Source organism: Poecile atricapillus, chromosome 8 (genome assembly GCF_030490865.1).
Source record: "Poecile atricapillus isolate bPoeAtr1 chromosome 8, bPoeAtr1.hap1, whole genome shotgun sequence".
Classification (NCBI taxonomy): domain Eukaryota; kingdom Metazoa; phylum Chordata; class Aves; order Passeriformes; family Paridae; genus Poecile; species Poecile atricapillus.
The window spans coordinates 18,014,364-18,032,082 of record NC_081256.1 but is presented as its reverse complement, the minus strand read 5'-3'; the positions used below and the strand labels follow the sequence as shown (position 1 = coordinate 18,032,082).

Here is a 17,719-nt window from a genome sequence, read left to right as displayed (position 1 = left end):
GCGGCTCCTTCCCCCCGGAACGCGCGGGCCCCGCCGAACGTTCCGCCCGGTCCCGGGCGGCCGCAGGGACCGCGAACCGCGAGCCGGCATCCCTGGGATACCGGGATGGGAACGGTGGGCTGGGCGTGCTGACACCTACAGAGCCATGGTGCAGCAGCCCATGGAGCAAATTTCACTTGCTTGTGCTGCAACAGCTGCTCCGCTGGGTCCCGAGCAGCTGTTTCAGTATAAGCAAGTAAAATTCCTGCCTCTCTTTGTGGGGATACGAGGTCCTGTGGCAGCATCACAGGGCTTTGCACCCCAAAATAACCCGTGCAAAGGGCTGCTGTTGTAAGGCCACTTCTTTATTAAAAGTGGGGCCATTATTAGATTGAATGGTTGCACGGGGCACTGGAACAGACTCCCCAGGGAAATGATCACGGGGGGGTGGGGCCCAAGCCTGGCAGAGCTCAAGAAGTGCTTGGACAACACTCTCAGGCACACGGTGGGATTCTTGGGGCTGTCCTGGCACAGACAGGAGTTAGGCTCGATGATCCTTGTGAGTCCCTTCCCTTCAGGTTATTATATATGATTCTACCAGCTGAGCCTCTCAAGCCAATCCTCCTGGGAAATACCAAGAGATGGAGTGAAGGTAGAACTGATTTTAAACTCCATATAGAAATGGTCCATACAAACAATGAACCAAAGGGCAGAGCTCTGGCTGTGACATGGCGGAGCGGGGAGGGCACTGGGAGGGTCCCAGGGCATAGATCAGGAGTCAAAAGACATTTGAAGGGGTATCAGACAAGGGTGGAAACAAGAGGGAATTGGGGGTTGTTAACTTCCCCAAGGTTTGTAGGCTCACCCGTGCTATGTTGTGAATAAAATGTTCCTCTGTTAAAAATCCTTCAGCTGAGAGCAAAGTGCTTCTGACTTTCAGTCAGCAAAGTCCCTGAAGATCAAATCATGGACCAGCATGGTCAGGAGGGGGGAGCTTTCAAGGAATGAACATCAGAAACTATTAGGGAAACTGATGGGGCTTAGCCTGAGTCTCAGAGCCATCTACAGCAGGTCCCTAGGGTCCCATCATCCATCTGAGAAGGGGTGCCAGACAAGTGCAGAGCTGCAGGTGTTGGAATGCTGTTGTGACACTTTGGGCTTCAAAGCAAATTGGATGTAAAAAGCCAGGCTCTGCGCAACAAGGGAACTCAGCCAGGGCTATAACAAGCCAGTCAGTAATTTACTTAAGCCACACTTAGCTCTCATTTGCACATGGAGGGAGAATTACCTCTTTAATCACATCCTAACCAGGCCCTTCCCCACGGTTCCTGTCATCCTGCAGACATGTTGCTGGAACAGTTGCCTTGGACAAGCAGTGTGTGGCCTCCTTTTTCGGAACACTTGCTAAAGCTTGAACTCCAGGCTGAAATAGAAACGGAAATATATGATTTCAAGCTATTTTCCATGGATTGGTTTTGCAATCTTTTGCTAGAACCTGTGGTTAAAAATCATCTGTTATCCCCATGTAAGTCAGCCAGGAGTCCCTGTCCTGATACCTCCCAACTGTTGACAGCCAGCCTGGCTGGCTGACCTGGACATTGGAGGACAGCATCAGCTAAGCTCAGCTTTTGGGATGGATTTTTTTTTTTTAAAAGGAAAAATATGTGGCTGTCCAGCTGTCTCATTGCCTTTAAACAGCTATTTCAACCTCTTGCTCCACCCACGCAGCTCTCTGTGTGCCAGGAGATGTTAATCCATTTTATCTTTTAATGTTGGCATTATCTCTTGACTTACCCCACCTCTTCCCCTTGTGATTCTGCAATCCAGGTCCCTTTTAGGCAGCACATAATTCGCCTTATGTCCCCTTATTTCCCTGCACTGCCACAGTAATGTCCCCAAGCAGTAGGGTCCTGGACCCCCAGACCTTGAGGACACCTGACCTCACCAAGGAGAGGGCCAACATTGAAAATACTTTTGTTTCTTATCTTTCATTACTCACCTATGTGTGCTTCCACGACCCTTCATCCTTATTCCCTGCAGCTGCCAGCACACACCTCTAGAGCTCGGTGGAGGGGAGCTCCCAGGCCCTACTGAAAAGTTTCCAAACTCTCTGTATTTCCCAGGACCCAGGGACTAAGCTGCTTGCTGGACTCTCATCTCAGCCAGGCAAGGAGTGATGTCTGGGTGGTTGTAGATGTGAAGTTGTACAACCTTTTCCATCAAGTGTGGGGTGAGATGAAGCCCCAGTTTACTAAACTATCTCCCAGTTATGCTGCTCTGTAGAAACACCAGCTCCTTTACCTGCACCTTGAGAGAACAGCTGCTGGAGAAGCAGAAAGCAGGCTAGAGGCACTGTCTCGCCTGCAGTGATATCTCAGAAGCAAGTGACAGAGATGTGAAGGAAAAGTTTTTGTTCCGAGTGGCACCAAGAGATAGAGGCATTTGCAGCAACTTCCTTGCAAGCAGATTTTTAAGATGATGTCTCAAGAGTGCTGTTTGTGTTAATGCAGCCCAAGGACTTTGAGAGATCCCAGGGGTTCTGTCACTCTGAATTGTGCTGTCACGTGTTCTACTGCTGCTTGGCCCTGCACAGGCCACTCGAGCTTCACACTTCAGCTATGAGCTCTTCTGTGATTTTGAAAAGTTCATGAATGAGAGGCCTGTGCCTCGCTGCATAGCAAGGCAAATTTGGGAATTCTGAGACTTGGTCAGGAAATGCAAAGGCTCCAACTCAAAACTCTACAAACATCCCTAACCCTGTGCTAGAGAAGCGCTTCAAAGCTGCAAGAATTCCTTTCCATGAGATCCATTTGGTCTCTGGCTCCTTCATCTCTGAGGAGCCTGAACGGAGACAGAATAGAGTTCCTCATGACTTCTGTAAACCAGCATGTCCTACTTCCACCTGGCAGGCTCATCCCTATATACAACCATTTGTTTCTGCCTTTTTCTTTTGTCCGCTTTTGTCTTGCTTGCCTTTTCTCCTCATCAGTCTTTTCTCCTTGGTGATCTTTAGTCCCACCTCCTTAGACAGCATGCAATTCCACTCTTAATAAAACACAAATAAGTATTTGCACAGCTGACTGTGGCACTCTGCCCAGACTCAAAATGACCCCTTCATACACTTAAACTGATGGTGGGAAATTGAGCATGGATCACATACATCAGGGAAATAAATGCTGCCTATTTTTATTATTAAGATCTCTTATTGGTGATACTGGCAGTGGCCTTGTCCTTATGCATTAAATGCAGCCTTTATTAATGCTCACATTCTCCACTTATGTGCAGTGGCCGATTTGGAAGCAAGTAGAGCCATGAGTGAGTGTACTCATGGCACCCTGACTGTTCACTGCTCCTCTTTTGAGGACTGCTGGCTTTATTTTTACCATGACTTAATGCTTTTATCAGTAGCATTCAGATTGTTAACAGATTTGCTCATGTTTAAGAGCAGCCTGGCTCCCGGGACATGCCAACAAACCTGCGAGTTTCCCCCACCACAATCAACTCTGCTACGCAAACATAAAGGCCATGAAGATGATTAGAGGGTAGTACACCTCTCCTATGAGGAAAGGCTGAAAGAATTTGCATTGTTCAGCCTGAAGAAGAGAAGGTTCCAGGGTGACCTTATTCAGGTCTTTCTGTAGCTGAAGGCATTCTACAAGAAAGCTGTGGAGAAACTTTTTACAAGGAGATAGAGCTCTAGTGATAGAAGAAGGGGAATGGCTTCAAAATGACAGAAGGCAGATTTAGATTAGGTATAAGGATGAAATTATTTACTGTGAGGGCGCTGAGGCACTGACACAGATTGCCGAACAAAGCTGTGGATGCTCTATCCCTGATGTGTTCAAGGCCAGTCTGGATGGTCTTTAAGTCCCTTTCAACTCAAACTGCTCTGTGATTCAAATTTCTGCAGCACAAAGAAGGCTGCCTTTGTTCCAGGGGGTAGCACGCTATTTATTTTAAACCTTCTCCACAATGCTGGTCCTGTTGGCTCCGGCCTCGGTACACGCAGAATCACAGAACTGTTAGGTTTGGGAGGGACCTCCGGCGATCATCCAGTCCAACCCCCTACCAAGACAGTGTCATCTGGAGCAGGCGACACACAACTCATCCGGGTGGGTTTTGCAGGTCCCCAGCAGAAGCCGCTCTGGGTCTGAGCACCCGGGTCCCCAGCACCACCCTAGTTCAAGGCTGGAGCTCCGCCGCGCAGCCCCAAAGACGAAACCTTGGGACACCCACTGCCCTGGGAGGAAGCGCCTGCCGAGCTCCAGCGGCTCGGGGCCGTTCGGGCGCTGACCGGGCCCGGGGCGGCTTCTCGCCCCCTGAAGTGCTCCCTGCTGAGGCCTCCCGGGTCCGGGGACCGCCCGCTCCCTCTGCCCGGTCATCCTGCGGCACCTCCATCGCAGCCACGTCAGGCCCAACCGAAAAGTCTCGGCGGCCGCTGCGCACCCACCCTTGAATGAAGAGAGCGCTGTCTGATTGGTCAGTAGCGCTGTCACTCCTAATCCAAAAGGCGGGGCGAAGAGGGGACAGCAGCAGCTGATTGGTCGACGCGGCGGCGGGCGGCCGCTGGGGTTGGTTGCGCCGGGCAGTGGCGGGTGCGCGGGAGGGAGGGGCGGGGGGTCCTGAGGCTCCGCTGTCACCGCCGCGCTCCCGCCAGGCCCGGCCCAGCCCCGTCCGCCCGCCCGCGGCGCGGCAGGACCATGTCGGCCACGGACGAGCGGGCCAAGGAGATCCTCCGCGGCTTCAAGCTGTATCCTCCGTGCGGGGGCCGTGAGGCGGCGCGGGGGGCGCGGGGATCGCCGCCCCGCTGTGGCGAGGCCCCTGGGGCGGGAGGGGGGTTGCTATGGAAACGCGGTTCTCAATGGCACCGCACTCCGGCGGTGGCGGGAGGGTCCCTCAGGGCTGGGACCGGGCCGGAGCCGGCTGGGGCGGGGGGACGGAGAAGGAGGCCCCGTGACGCCGGGACCGGGGTCCCGTCCCCGCCCTGCGGGATGCCGTGGGTGGCGGGGTCCCCGCGGCCAAAGTCCCCGGCAGGGTGGTGGCGGCCACCGCCCCTCTGGCCCCTGCCCGGCGCTGAGAGGGGCTGGGCCGGGAGCGGCGGCCCCGGGCAGCAGGAGCCCCCCACCCGCAGCGAGGACAGCTTACGGAGGGCAGGTGAAATAGCTCTGCGCCAGGAGGATCTGATCCCTTCCCCTCCGGCCTGCGCTTAAGCACCTCTTCTTGGAAAGGAAATACCTGGTCGTCAGGTCCAGGAGCAACTAAACACCTTGTTTCTTGTCATACCGTGAGGTACCGGCACATGTGTTGGTCGTGCAGTGTCTTTTATTGCTGACGTATTCTGCGTGTAAATGCCTTTCTGTGCAGCTCGTTTAAAAACTTTTAATGTTGTGGCTTTCAAAAAGCATTCTGATTTTATGCCTGTGGTACCTGGATGTGTATTTAAAGCTGATGAAATGAGATAGATCTGAGCTCAGAAGAGAGGCGAGAGGCTTTGTTCACCTTCCAAACCAGGATTTCAGCAAAGTAGAGAAAGACTCAACCAAAAGGCCCATGTTCAAACTAATAGTGTGAGAAACAGAGTAGCTTTATTTTACATATGGTATATTTTAATGAAGTAAATTCTTCTAAGCTTAGAAGGCAGGTGCAAGCTTGCTGTCTTGACCTTTAGACATCAGAATATTGTTGTGAGTTGGTTTACATTTAATTTTTTACAATAAAAAGGACAGAAGTGAAGGAAATATCCTCTTGATATTAAAACATATTATTTCTAAACAGGGTGGTGGGGATTTTTTGTTCTGTGAGATGTTCATAATCTCTATGCCAGCTGTAGCAGGATCTGATTTTCTAGGTTGGATTTAGACAGATAGCTTTTATCAAACTATAAGCAGATGCTTCTCTTAACTTTTTATAGAATCATTGCAGTCTCCCCCAGCTGTTACTACTGCATCTGGTTCCTTAGCTTCTGTGCTGATGCTATTGACAGTTCTTTGTGTTTATGAAGATGTTGTATTTTAGCTGTCAAAACATAAATTAAAAACCTTTTGTGCTGGCAATTAGAAAAAGAATAAGCTTCTGACAAGACCAGACTAAGCTGTTGATAGAAGTGAGAAGTGCCTTGAAAGTTAAGCCTAGGGAAGAAACTTTTGAGTGCTTTTTGCATGTGTTTGTACATAGTCTTTATAGGATAGCAGAATTTACCTAAAGGCCTTTGTCCAACTTTGAATGAAATGCTTTTTGTTGTTTGCTGTCTTAAAGAGCAAATGTTTTTTGCTCTTTGAGAGGAAGGATGTCAGACAACAAACTGTGATCTCAAGCAGCCATAGCATGGACAAGAAGCTTTATTAGAAGCACTCTGCAGTTTGTGTTGAAGTGTCTAAAGTCTAGTCTTCCTTTATTTGCCCTTGTTTAAAAAAAATAAATAAATTACTTCTGACAGGACAGTTTATGTCAAAATGTGGGCTGCACTTCTCCAAAAAACATGTTAGAGTACGCTGATAGTTGCCATAGGGGCCATCTAGTACAAAGTCTGATAAACAGGAAAGTCTGGAGAAGCATTTCATAACTGAAACTTTTAGCAAATTGAAATAGTTGAAAAATGTCTATGTTGCCTTTAGTAAGCCAGAAGAGAGGCTGAGCAGACATTCCTCATTTGTGAGGAAGCCTTGAGACACCACACCATCCCTACAGGAAACTGCTCATGCCCAGCTGTGACCACGCTCCCTGCAAGGGAGACATCAGCTCAAACTTCCCATCCCTTGTCCAAGGGCAGGCGCCTGCTCCAGAGACAATTGCAGCTCAGAGATGCTTTCTCTTCCACACACCCTATTGCTGCATGTACTCAATTAATAGAAAGAAAGAGAGAAATGTGTTCTGAAAAACTGTTCAGTTCATACTTGAAGTACCTGGAAACTTTCTCCTCTGCTCCCACAAGGGAGGGAGCTCAACTCCACCAACTTAAGCAGATCCTGCAACCTTGGCACTTGAACTGAACTTGCTTTTAACACAAGAGAGGAGCATGGCATTGTACCCAGGGGCTGTGTGCAAGGGATTCTTGGGAGGCAGGAACAGTTGCTAGGGCCAGAAGCATCACTGAGGAAGGAGGCTTCCAAAATAATCCCTAATTTTAGCATGAGAGCAGACACTCTAGCTGGAAGTCCAGTTCACATTGAGAAATCAGTTTCCTCAAACAATCCTGTTTACTTGTGGTTCCTGAGAAGGGGTTAATTACAAGCTTTTCTACTCATTGAGGCATGCTGGATGATTTGGGCATGTGGAAATTAAATTATAGCCTAAATCCACCCTCTAATTTCAATGCAAAGATAGGTTTTCCTTCCTCTATGACACTAGTGCAGAAACATGCTGTGACTAATGTCCCAAAATTCAAGCCAGGAACATTTATTCCCTCTTCTCAGGGATTTTGCTATTTTAAAAATATTAAAACCAAGGGCACTATATTTGATGCTTGCAGGAAAACGAGAATATTATACTTTATTACACTTCTCCTAAGATTTTTTATGGCATCAGTTAAAATTGGACACAACAGTTCAGTAAATATGGTGCAGACAAATTTTGGAAGCAGACAACAAACACTTAGAGCTTGTCACTTGTTCAGGGATAATATTTGCTAACAGAGCTTGTGTGTGTGTTTATCAACAAACAGTTTTGAGGGCACTTTCCTGAGCAGCAGTTGTTACACCCAACATATCTACAGGTAGTTTAGTGCTATGAAAACTCACTTGTTTGGCTGTAAGCAGCATCAGTTGGTAACTGAAGATTCATTTGTGTGAAGCATTAGCCAAGTCTTGTCTCTGCAAGTATTTGTGCACATCTGGTCCTGTGATCTCAAATGCATGAAATTTGATTATGCCTCTGTGTTTTTTTCCTCTGGAAGATGGGACAGTTACTCTCTCAAGCTACAGAAGGGCATTTTACTTGACCCTCACCCTTTCAACACATTCTTCAAGTCTTGTTCTGTCATTTTATCTCTAACGTGTACTATTAAATGTATGTATTTAGTATCTTTTATGAAAAGAAAGTAACACCAGTGATGTAATTCCCCAGCAGTCAAAGTTCAGGGTTGTTTTATTTTGATGGCTCCCCCCCCACAACAACTTGCTTAACAATTTGTGATTTACCTTTGTTCTGAGATCAACTAGCAGAGAATTATTTTTTCAAACCATGCTAGAATAAGGACCCTGTAGATAGTTACCCTGTTGAGTTTGGTTTGCCAGCATTTGGAAAGCATCTGTGCTGTAGATTAGAAATATCCAGTCATAGTTTGCAATAGCAAATTCACATCCAACTCTTGAGAGGCCACAGTCCAACTTTAATCAGTTCTTTCTGTGAGGTTTCAGTCAGAACAGCAAGGAGGAAAACCCAAATGAACTGGTTGATTCTCCTAGGATGGTTAAAGTGCCATATCTTGCCTCTCAACACAGGACACAGGAGTAAGGACATTTGCTTTCTATATTAAACCTTACGAGTCAAACAAGATATCATCTATTTATTTGCTTCTGTATTTTGTCTCATCAAAATCTCTGTCGTATTATTTGTCCTGTAGCTGTTTATCAGTTTAGGACAGGTTTTTCCATGAGCTTAATTTTAAGGCTGTGCAGTAGCCTGTTCTTCAGAAGTCTCCTGAAACGAGGTAATAGAGTGAACATAAGCAGGAAGAGACGATATTAACTGGCACTATTAACTCCAGAACAACTACAGAGTTATTAAACTTGTGTTTGTGGTCAGTGTAAACAAACATCTGTAGCTCAAGCACTCCAACACTTGCAGGCAAAACTTCTCATGTCAAAGACTGACCTACTTTTCTACAGTCCTCAAAGTTCCCTGTGGAACATCTTCCTAGCTCCCAGAGCTTTTTCCAGCTTTATTCTCACCATTGTTTTTCTTCCTAGGAAGTCTTTCTAACAGAGCATTATCCTCTTTGAAAGATGGGTATAGCTGTAGTGAAAATGTAGTTATACCAGAATCACTAGGAGTATCTATGAACTTTATATTACTCTGCAGACAGGGAAGCTTCCACATCCAACTTCAGCCTGGTCTGCTGTACTCAGGAATTTAAGTCAATGACAGTCTTGTCCATCAATTCCTAGAATAGTCACTGAAGTTTTGAACTAGTTTGATGCAGCACTCCAAAGTTGAGAAATCCAATTGTAAGCAACACTGAAATAAGTTCCCAATTTCATTGCTAGGCTGATAGGTGTTTGGCAGCTTATTAATTAGAAATGCTTACCTGATGCAGTGTTTACAAAACTAACAAGGTAGCAGCTTTAATTGGCTTAAAGATTCCCCTTTGTTTTGAGGTTTCCTCTGTGCACTTCCTCAGATCTCACTCTGTTAGACTTCTTGCAATGGAATAGAAAGATGAACCATCAAATCATGGATTAAAAGGAGACACTGGCCAGCCAAAAGAAGGAACAGGACTTCCCAGAAGCTGAGACATATACTCTGTAGAGACCCAAAACAGAACTTGCCCATAGCTTGCTCTAATGCAATTTTAAAACACCCTAGAAAACATGAGTTTGTTCTGCCTCATCCAGGTTTCTGGTTTTTTGAACGCTCTTACCTTCTACAAAACTTAAAATACTTTACAAGCAAGAGTTGTCCACATTCCCAGTTAGTCTGACCGCAACAAGTTCCCACCCTGGCAGCATTGAGAGACCTTTGTTTCAGAGACCAGTTTCACACAGAAGCTTTAGGCAGGTTGTAGTTGGTAGTTGAATGTCATGGTAGTCAAGGTACCTGTACCTTTCATATCAGAGTTATTTCCAGCATTGACAGAAGTTCTGCACTGTGCAATGATCCCTAGTTCTGGCATGCTAAACACACCCATCATGTTTCTTATGACTGAGTTATGAGGCACACCTGCAAATAAAGCAAAAGCAATTTTACCAGGTTTGATTTTACCTGCCTGGTTCCCGAGTGAACACCAAAACTTCATGTCCTGCCCATGTTAACTTTCATTGAAAAAAGTGTAAATATTTAACTATGGTTAACCTGAGATTTGCATTAACTTGATATCTGAGCTACAGTCAGTTGTCTACTTGTTATATTTAATGCAGTCCCTGTGTACTGTTGGAAGTGGGGGTTTATGCCCATGACAATGGAAGGGGCATCACAGGATACAAATGAGTTGCCAGGTGCCACAGAGAATACATCTGACATCAACTTAAAAGTGGAAGTTGACATTGGAGTTCAGGTTTTTATTTTTCATCTGCAATGTTGCTTTAGTACTTTGTAGTTACAAATTTATATCTATGTTTTATCCTTTGATCTCTCCAAAGCCTACCTATCCAGCATTTTACTGGAATTATGGTTTCAGTATTTTTTATTCTTGTTTAGTGCCAACCTAATAAAATACTTAAAATAATGCATTGTCATTAGCAAAATTATATCCCCTAGTTTCCTTTGTATCATATTAAGATATCAATTACTCTTTGCATCCTTGGAAGTCATTGGTGCCTTATGCTTCAGCTGGTGTTACAGTATTTGAATTTCCACAGAGCAGAAGATAGTAATTTAATCCATCAAGTGAGAACTGGTAGAGCTTCTTCCCCCTCCCACCCCCTGCATCTTCACAGCCAACATATAGGATAAAAGCCAAGCTTACACAGATACAGAGAAGCAGAAGAAGTATTCAAAAACCAACAGATACTGTTCAGAGGAGGTTTTTTTTTAATATAGGTATCTGATGTGGCTCTTGTGTCTCTGGCAAAAAAAGTTTTCTGTTAGCTAAAGCAGCCTTAGTGTGGAAGCTGATTTGACTTGTTCTTACACATTTATCTCTGAATTTAGGCTGATCTCAGAAAGAATGTTGAGTCAAAGTTTTACTTGAAATTTATAAAATAGCAGGCTACTATGTATCTTACATTTATGTTAGATAAGCCTCTTCTATTTCTCTCGGTAGGGAAATTAAGGCAACTTGAGCTCAGAGTCTCCATTAAAGATAAACCAGTGCTTTGCTTACATCTAGCGATCAGTGTTTGTATAGAAGTAGGAGGTATGCTACATTCCCAGGTACAGAGAACAAGCAGAAAACATCATGCTCTGTTAAGGGCCACATGGCAACATTTTGTCCTTTTTTTTCCTGCATACTAGTATCACAGAGTTTATTAAATTTAGTTATTTAAGCAAATGAAAGGTGATTTTTGCACACCTGTTGTTCTTACATCTTAAGGAACACATCATATGTTTATTCTAGATGTGCAATAAACTGCAGTAGCGAGCACAGAATATTAAAAGCTTTTCTCAAGTGCTGTCTTTTTGTCCTGAGACTACATCAGGAGCACACAGAGAAGCAGGTTTGTCGTCTGTGTAGCATCACTCCCCAAGTAGTTTGAGCAAGTATCCCCATACACTCATTGGGCATTTCTGTGAGGTTTCCAAAGCCATTTGTCTTCATGCCCAAGCAGACACAGTAGGACTATTGGGAGGCTCTGTCTGGAAGACACCTGACAGCAACCAAGGTTCTCTTAGGAACCAGATCTCAACTGCACTTTGCTAAATTCTTGACAGCCAGGATTTTCAGTTGTGATTATGAATTTGAGATTCCATTGTCATATTTCTCCTGAACAGAGTTCTCATTGTGACAGAAATGTTATGTATGGAAGAGACTTAAGGGAAACAGTATCAGATTAGTTCAGTCATGAGTGAGCCTTTGAGTTGATTATGGACATGACTAGAATTTCATGCAGCATTCTTCTGGAAGAATGGCAGGCTTAGGTAAAAGGAGAAAGAAGAAGAATGATTTTTTTTATTTTCAGTCAGTATTTTGGGATAGCAGTGCACAAAAGAATAGTGTTATTAAATTTATCCTGTATTGAAAGGGTTGTAACTAACCAGGAGCAATAGTCTTCTATTAGAGATTGAGAGTGCAGGGCATTATACTTTGTAATTCTGCAGAGGACTATTTATATGGGTTGCTCTGTATGCTACACTGTACATAACCTTCATCTACTCTGTAGCAAGTCAGAATCTTATTTAGTCCTTGGGACAGCTAATTATATCCATCTTTTCATATTTGTCAAGAAAGCAGGGAAGAAGATCATATACTTTACTCACCAATGAAGGCAGACTGCCTGCATGCCTCTTTCCTCCTTTTCACATGACATAATTTAAGCTTTTTGAGAAGGAAGGCTAGACATGCTTGGAATCAAGAGTTCATCTTATGTCTTAAGTGTCAGAAACTTCTGATCAGGGACAGCCTGCTAAGGAAGCAGAGAATTAATGTCAAGTCATCTTGGTTTGAAAGGTCAAAGGAAATTGTATTTTAGGAGGCAGTAAAAAAGCTGTCTGTTTGCACGGCTTTAAATAAAAATTTTTGTGAATGGGAAAATTCTTACAGAAACCCTCGCTGAGGGGGACCCAGTTTTGATTCAAGTGTTGGCATGAACTGTTGCTAACTCTCCTTAAGGGAGTTCTGCAACACCCTCAATTGTTCTTGAAGGAAGAGTTTGCAGAGAGAGAAGGTAGAGGAGTGACCACTGTCCCCATCGATGTACTGCCATGTGGTGAAATAGACCAACTCATCTGGAAACTGGACACCAAGAAATACCTACCAGCCTTTAACATAGGTGGATCTTCTAAAGGTCCTTTAAGCATTTCACTTCCATTGTAACTCTTTCAAGTAGACTTTAGTGCATTAGAATACTGGCCTGTTGTTATAGTCCAGCTTAAGATTTCACCATTTCTTAGTTAAGTTACTTCCTTTCTCAGAAGCTGAGGTAAAGACATAAAAAGTCCTTCTGTTTGTTATTTTGCTTGAATCTTAGTAGCCTTAAAAAAAAGTTTAAAAACAGCTCAGTCCAGGAAGTGGCATCCTGCTTCTGAGCAAAGAGGACATCCAAAAATATCTGCATTCTTTCTGCTCCGTGCTTCTGTCACAGCAGCTGTACAGAGCATGGGTTACCATCTCCACCTGCTTGTTGCCTCTTTTTCAGAGTCACTAGCCAATCTGCTCAGATGAGCCCTGCAGCCTCCTGCATGCTGGCTTAAATGACTTCAGCAACAGGCTAAGGAGCAGGACCTGTGCTGGTTGACAGTTTTACCAACAGCTCAGCTGTTGAATTTGAGGGAGAAAGTAAGAAGCAGCTGGGGAGGGTTGTAAGCGGAGTCCTCTCCAGCCACTGCTGCTGTTGGAATGTTATGCCCACAGCCTCAGATCAGATGAGCTCAATGCAGCCTCTTGATGAGTTTTCCAACACTCAGCACCACCTTACCTGAGAAGGCTTCTCACATACCATGTTTAGTTATACAACACCAATTCTAAAAACATAGCTTGCCATTATTAGTTGACTGTTTTAGCTTCAAATTGGTAAGTCTGTGGTCACATCATTTCTTTTAAGAGAAATGCATTTGAGATGACCTCAGTAAGGTAGTAATTTTCTCTTTGCCCTTGACTTCTGCAAGAAATCTTTAGCATTATTGTGCTGTGTGACAACTTACTGTCTGGTCACCAGACAAAGTCACAAACAGGGTCTAGAACCATGCAGCAAGTGCCATTAGAGGCTCTATTCTCTGCAGCTCTCAATGAACCAGACAGAAGAAATCATTGGCTGAAAACCCCACGCAGCCTTTGAGAGCAAATGTATGTTGTTTTTAAATACTCTTTCCAGAAAGAGACAGAGAAGCCAGTAAATTTCTCAATCCAGTTTGGGCCATTCATTTATGGAACCCTCATTAATCTACAAGACATCATTACAGTTGTATTGTTGCCATAAAAACACAGTGTTTAAACAGATCCAGAAAAGGATTCTTTTATGTGCTTCCCCCTCTAATTCCTTCAAAGGGAACTGCATTATACTACTACCATACTGACTTTAAGGATTAGTTTCATAAGAATTAAGAAACACTCATTCCCTGGTTTTCCACGTATCTTTTACTCCATCACTAGAATATGTTCCTTTTCTCTCACCACTGGCAATCCTTCCATGACCACCTTCTCCCTCCCTACACTAACTAGAGGGGCAGTATTGACTGGAGCAGAAACCTCTACTACTGACCCCCCAGCCATACTGCCCTCTTTAAGGTTCTCATATAACTACAGCCCTACCAGTGGCCAGCTGAAAATATTTCACAGTTCATGATGGTCTCTTGCATCTGTTTTCCCTGATAAAGCAGTACCTTGTTTTCCTCTTAGTAATACTGTATACCTCATTCCTAATGTTGCCAGTTCTGAAATAGTAGGTGCAGTGAATGAAGCAGTAGAATGTTTGGAAAGGTGCAAATTCAAATAAAAAAGGACTATATTTTAATGTAGGCACACCTGTAAAGGGTGCAGCTAATGGCAGTTTTTCAGCTTTTTGTGTCTAACTTCACATTAGCTTTCACCTTAGCATGAATGCTTATGAAGTCTGTACTTTAAAACACCAAAATAATATTTTATGAACATATTTGTATCCTCTGTAAGTCTGGCTTTCCAGGAAGTAAATTTTATTTTCTTGTTGTTAATACCTATATTCAAGGAATCAACTTTTGAATTACAGCTAGTTGTAGTTATGCATTCTGTCTTTTTTCACAGCAGAAATAAGATATTCCACTGCTTGAGCTAAAAAATATATTAATATTTTTTTATTGAAATTGCAAAAATCTGATTTAATATATTCTGAAAATTTAACATACAGCTACAAGCACATTAAAGTAATAAAATTTACACCTTAAAATAAACATAACTGTAAATTTTATTAATAGTGAAAGCTATAAGAGATGCTTGGAAGCAGAGTAGAATAATAGAGGTCATTGCTTTTTTTGTCATTTCAGTGGAGGTTTCATTACTCTGTCCCCACCATAAAGTGTTTTTTTCTGAATTCCACTGCATGCTAAAGCAGAGAGATCCTGGTTTGGGCACAGATCCTCCATCTTCCAGATCATGGTGATCCTAGTGACGCGCTCGGAGGTTCACATCCGTGTAGGTCATGTTGCTGGAGCTGTAGAGGTTGATCATAGTACAGCATTCAGAACAAAATAATTTTGGAGAGGAGGTATTTTACCTCCTCTCAGCTGGTTTGGAACTGAATTGTTTCCTTGTACTTTTTGTGTTTGGCTGTAGTGCTTTTCCGAAGTCTCTCTCTTTTCAGACTGCTGTACTGTTGAACACTGTGTAAAATGTTGGGATGGTTAAACTGTCAAATCACTAGTCCACACTGCCAATTGAAGCACTTCTCATATTCTGGAGATTCCAAAAAAAGAATAGTATTTCTGATATCGAGTCCTTGGTTTTTCAGAGTTCTGCTTCAATCTGCATAAATCCCCCTTTATTCCTCCTCTCTGCATCCGCTTTGAGCAGCCTCTGGTCCATTTACAAGATTAGTTTTCTCCTGCAACTGTCAATCATTTCCTCCTGACTGTATTTTCATTTTGCTTTCATTCTCCACTTGGTCTTTATGCTCTAAGTTTTCCTCCCTTCCTTGGAAGAGACAAGATAATGAACTTGTTTTCCTTGAATAATCGTAGTCCTGTCAGTTTTAAGTGGAAAACCAAAAATTGTTTGATGCTGTATGGCAGCATGTGTTCCTGCCTGCATAGTACTCCAGAGGTAAAACCACTTTAGTGTCTCAGATCCATGACTTTTCTTTCTCTTATCCATTAAATAACTGTATCTGATTCTCACTTTGGTCTTGTCCTCTGAGTCTAGAGGGCCACTGACATCCATCTAAGTATTCACATCCCTACTGACTCCCTCAGCTTGGCATTGAGAGTGTTCATAATAATTTTCTGCCTGGAAAAACAGGGTAACTGGCAGTGAGGATGCTCTTGTTTAGTCAACTCTACTGGCTGTGGGGGATGTACAGTTTGCAAGGCTAAAGCATGCCCACTTCTCATGCAGATATAGTCCAAGTTAAAAAAAAAAAAGCAAAAATGAAGTATTTGTAGCTCCAGTGACATTCAGGCCAACACTATCCACAGGGAGTGTATATCCAAGGAACCATTTAAGCTAATGCCAGGAAAAGTGTGGCTTGTTCCTCTGCTGTGCTGTGTCAGCAAATAGGAGACTGGCATTTGTCATTGTGGAGTTTATGAAAGTGCTTGTTGTAGCTGTTTCTCTGGCTGATTTGAATTTTTATTTTGTTTATTAGGTGTAGATTGTGAGTGCCAGGGCTAAATGCTGTTTTATATAAAATCTCAATAAGATTAAATCCCCTTGCCATTCCGTAATTAATTTCAAGGATACTGTGTTGCTTTCCCAGAGAACTTGTGGTGATCTCTAGATGCATTCCTGATTACATCTCTGGATTGAAACAGTGAGGGATGTGCTCTGTATGAGATATTGTGGAGCAGTTAAAGGTTGCAGAGCAGCCTCAAAAAAGCATAAATCACCTTTAGGAGAACTGAGTGACTTCTGCTCTACCAACTCCAGCATCACATTCCTGCCAGCACAGATCCACTGGGCACAGCTGGGAGACTGAACTAAACAGCTGATCTGTGTTCAGCCAATATTACTTCTGCTGCAGTAGTTAGTTTTCACTCTTGTCATAAACAGAAACCCTTACAGACTAATTACCAGATATACTGCAGCAGTAGCACGTGTCCCCTGAAGGTTGTAACTGGCATTTGCTTTAAAAGCTGTGTAAAGAAGATTTTTTTGGGATATCATTCATTTTTGTCTTTTTCCAGCATTACTTGTGAGAAAGGGAAAATGAGCCCATCTGGAAAAAGAAGTTCAATTGTCTGGCCTATTTTTCTGAATAGAACACAGAGCTGTAATCTCACCTTGAGGGAATACACACCATCTTTATGCCAAATGGCTTGGGCAATACGGAATTTGTTGGTGCCAGGAGTTCTTGAAGGGATGTAGCTCCACAGTGTAAATGTACTGCACTGGATAAAGCCCTGTCTGTACTTTTCTTCCCAGTGTCAAAGAAGAGGTGTCTGTGTTGTTGGAAAAAGCTCTAGTCTAGGTAAAACCACATTGTTCATACGCTTAAAATTTACCCCAGTTTAACCATTTCTGCTTGATTTCCCCACTGTGCATACCTTTATCCCTGGCTGAATATGTCTGGTTCCAAGTCACTTCAAAGCTTTGGAATTGGACTCTTGGAGAATAAAAATATTCAGGCAGAGGTTAAATAAGGGATAGTTAGCTCAACTCTAAATTCACTTTGTGCATTAATCTGGATTGACTCGAGTGTAGTGACAAATTCCCAGTTAATTCAATTGCCAGAGAAAGGCACTGTTTAAAAAGTAACATTGTGTTGAAAAGGTGTTCGGTAAGGGGAATTCAGACAGAATCAGTGTGTGAATGCAAGAGAAATCCAGTGCTTGACCTTTTATTCCTACTTTCTCTAGAGACTGCCAACAAGAATCTCTTAAGTGTTCCCTTTGCAGTTGATTTTGGTGGTGTGAACACCTGCCTTTTAACAATTAGAATAAAACTCATAAGCTCATTTCCTGGAAGGCAGGAGCTATCAGATGTAATGACTGCAGGCTTTATTGATCTGATGGGGAGGATTTGGAGTGGTAGCACACAGCCTGAAGTTTCTATGCCCGAAAAAAAATCCCCGAGCCCCTGAAGTCCTTTGTGCAAATGAATTCTTCCTCTTTTACAGGCCTCTCTGAAGTTGAGACATGTCTGTCTGAAGACTGAGCTACAGATTTTCCCTGAATGTTTTTACAAAGTCTTTTTCAATAGTGATTTTTTTGCTTTGTTCTGTATAGATGGAAGCCCCAATTGATAGCAACACTGAAACCTCCCCTGGCCTAGTTTCTGTTCTCAGCAGCACAAGTTAAAGTG

At 43.6% G+C, this 17,719-nt stretch overlaps 1 protein-coding gene across 1 annotated transcript in view; it reads left to right on the top strand.

The window, feature by feature from the left end:
• The first annotated feature begins 4,546 nt into the window (after nt 1-4,546).
• PDE6D (phosphodiesterase 6D) overlaps nt 4,547-17,719 on the top strand; it is a 33,803-nt gene continuing 20,630 nt past the window's right edge. Inside the window, exon 1 of the mRNA XM_058843540.1 lies at nt 4,547-4,729. Within this exon, the coding sequence (XP_058699523.1) occupies nt 4,680-4,729 (50 nt within the window). The 5' untranslated portion in view covers nt 4,547-4,679. The remainder of the gene's footprint in view (nt 4,730-17,719) is intronic.